The sequence below is a fragment of the Enoplosus armatus genome, chromosome 1 (genome assembly GCF_043641665.1).
Source record: "Enoplosus armatus isolate fEnoArm2 chromosome 1, fEnoArm2.hap1, whole genome shotgun sequence".
Classification (NCBI taxonomy): Eukaryota; Metazoa; Chordata; class Actinopteri; order Centrarchiformes; family Enoplosidae; genus Enoplosus; species Enoplosus armatus.
Window position 1 is genome coordinate 6,761,903 of NC_092180.1, and position 3,363 is coordinate 6,765,265.

A 3,363-nucleotide genomic window follows, 5' to 3' on the forward strand; every position below is an offset into this window, starting at 1 on the left:
ATGTTTTTAGATGGTTAAACCAAACCTGAGCGTCTATTTTGATTTTATATAAGATCCTCATGACGGGAGTTGTGTTGTATTTTCTTTTTTACATACGTGTTTGTCTTTCATCTTATGCAACTGTAGCTAAAGTATCGATAACTTTTCAATCCTTGTAGCTAGGTAACGAAACAGGCTGGTAGCCTTTCAGTAAATGTACTGCGCAGGTACTCTGTCGCAAAATGTTTAAGGTCTTGTTGCAGCGGTTTACGTTAGGCTTTGCGATGAGGGACAAGACGGCAGTTTCCGTGGTAGTTTTTATGTGAAAGTTTCTTTTACAGGTATGGACATTTAGTCAACTGCTTGTATTTTAATTTGACAGTACATGCTTTAAGTTCTACAGGTTAAGATTACTGTTTTACTGAGTTGTTTGGCTTCGTGATGAAAGTGGTGGCTAGCTAGCTCATGCTAAAGCTAAAGACCGTTTCAGCAGTTAACTGACTGACTGACTGACTGCTGGCAAAAACGATTATAACTAACTTAAACGCATTGCAGTAATGTGACAATGTGCGCAGTGGCATTACCGGACAGCTGCTCCTGAAGTTTGTCAGTTATAGCCGATTAAACGCCATTGTAAAAAAAAATAACTGTCTCTTAATACGATAAGACAATTTCGTCTCAGTGAGTAACAAACCAAGTCAAGATGGAACCAAATAATGGAATCTGGATAATTCTGTTTAGGGCTACTAAAATGTTTTTAAGGATGACTTGACATGGTTCAACTTGAACACAGCTTCATCCCTGTGCAGCGCAGTGGTTTAGAGACACATCCAATGAAGATCAAACAATTTGGATTTGCATCATCATGTTCAGGATGTGGTTTGTGACATGTCACAGTAAAAGTGTTTTATTTTGAAACTAATTGCACAAAGATTTCTGTTTGTAAACTGACACAGACCAGTGCGAAATATTCTACTGCTGCAAATGACAATTGTTTTTATTAATGATTAATCTGTGGATTGTTTTTCCAACCGATTGTTTGGTGTATAAACTGACATAAAATAGTGAAAAATGTCCTTTGTATTTTTCCAGAACTCAAAATGACACCGTAGAATTGCTTGTTTCGTCCAACCAACAATCCAATTTGATTACTCCTCTGATTAAATGTTGATCAACTATTCATTGCAGCACTACAGAATCTTCCGATTAATTTCTTGATTAATGGATTCATTGTTTGGTCTACAGAATGTAAAAAAAATGCACATCACAAATTATCTTCAAATTGCTTTTGTTTTTTTTCTCAAAAAAAAAAGTTAATAAATCTTCTGATGATTTACTTCTCGGCTAAACGTTGAGCTCCTCTGTATTTTTCAGACTGACACTCTCTGACCAAGTTGGAGGATGGACCCTGTAGTGCTGAGCTACCAGGACAGCCTGTTGCGGCGCTCTGATGTGTCCTTACTGGAAGGACCTTACTGGCTCAATGACCAAGTCATTGGTTTTGCCTTTGAGTACTTTGCTGCTGAGCGCTTCAGAGTCCTGGGGGAGACCATCATCTTCATCAGTCCGGAGGTCACCCAGTTCATCAAGTGTGCTTCCTGCCCTGCTGAGTTAGCCTTATTTCTGGAGCCGCTGGATCTTGCTTCTCGTCAGTGGGTCTTCCTAGCTGTTAACGACAACTCCAACCAGACCGCCGGGGGATCCCACTGGAGCCTTTTGGTCTACCATCACAACTCCAACCACTTTGCCCACTATGACTCTCAAAATGGCAGCAATTCACTGCACGCACGACGCATCACCACCAAGTTAGAGCCTTTCCTGGGCGCAGGGAGAAAAGCGCTGTTTGTGGAGGAGCCCTGCCCATCACAGCAGAACAGCTATGACTGCGGCATGTATGTTATCTGTATCGCAGAGGCCTTATGCGAGAAGGCCAGGGTGGAGGGCTCGCCACGCCTTCCTGTGCAAATCATCACCCCAGCCTACATCACCCAGAAGAGGGCTGAATGGTGCAGACTGATCCAGAGTCTAGCTCAGAGTGACCTCTGCTGCTCTCTGTCTTTTCCTTAGCACGTTGATTGCCCCTCGCTATATGCAGAACAGCTGTCATCCTCCTACATATCTACTGCTGGAGCACCTGAATGCACTCCTTGAATACAACATATAACCATACATGAAGTATATTTATATTACAGTCTCTATCATACTCCGTAACAGAAAGAAGTTCAAAAAGATAAAGCAATGTTACGAATCTTTAATGATTCACTGAACACTTGGTGTCATGTTTATCCTTTGTATATGCACAGCAACATACAATATGTAAACAAGAACACCAGCATGCCTATAAAAGAATTTACTCCCTTGTACATACTAAGAGAGGATGGAGAATATGTCAGACTTTTCTTTTCTCCATTGTATTAGTTTGGGGCGAATGTAGAAATGTTTACACAGATTATTGCTCAGGGTCATTTTAAATGAACAAGAATTGACAATAAGAATGTGCATCTTAACTTTGGCTCTTACTTTACGTCACATCTGTCCTGGTCACATCTGTATTCTGTTTCTCAGTTGGAACAGGTGTTATGTCTGCAACTACAAACTTTTAGTTTTGAAACATTTTAAAGAGGGTAAGACGTGCACTGTGAGTGTTTATCAGACAAAGGGCAATGTTGAGTGATGGAATGTATTTGTTATGGTCTCACAAAAAACAAGTATCAAACTCATTGTCTGTTGATTGAATAAATTTTACTGTTGTCACATTTTTTGTTGACAAAATGGTACATTTGTTTTGTGGTTTTTATTCGAAGTCCCAGCTGTATATTCCTGTAAATATGTTGACACTTTTACTACATTTTCCATCAGCAAAGTTAATTGTATGTTATTTTGAATACACAGTTACCTCACTGAAGAAATGAATTGGCAGGTTTGTACATTCACATTTTACTGAAGCATAAATGTTGGATAACAGGTTTTTATTAAACCTCTGTTTGTGTTTAGCTTGAATATAGATAATTAAATTTATTTTAAGTACAGTTGTGAAACATGCAATAGGAAAGACAAAAAATTTGTCCACTACCAAATTAAACCATCAATGCAAAATAATCAGAACCACTGGCCAAGTGACACCTTTAAGGTATTATTAGAGCATTTTGATCCCAAAATGTTGAGCTATTTTTAAGTGTTTTTGGATACCTTACTTTGGAGAATATAGACATCAGCAATAAATCACGATACAAAAACTGCCTAAAATAAAAAATAATGAAATTATGACAGAAATCAGACTAAATAGATTTAAAATAAGTAAACAAGACAAGAATCTGAAAACATTCAAACTAAACTTTCAGTACTTTTTGTATAGTAGTTTTCAATTCTCTGTGCTATGAACAA

The 3,363-nt window shown here is 38.3% G+C and overlaps 1 protein-coding gene across 1 annotated transcript; it reads left to right on the top strand.

Moving 5' to 3' along the window:
• Positions 1-261: 261 nt before the first annotated feature.
• senp8 (SUMO peptidase family member, NEDD8 specific) lies at positions 262-2,726 on the top strand. Its single transcript, XM_070908491.1, has 2 exons — positions 262-320; positions 1,354-2,726. The coding sequence occupies exon 2, from the start codon at positions 1,381-1,383 to the stop codon at positions 2,044-2,046; it is 666 nt and encodes a 221-aa protein (XP_070764592.1). The 5' UTR covers positions 262-320; positions 1,354-1,380; the 3' UTR covers positions 2,047-2,726.
• The last annotated feature ends 637 nt before the right edge of the window (positions 2,727-3,363 follow it).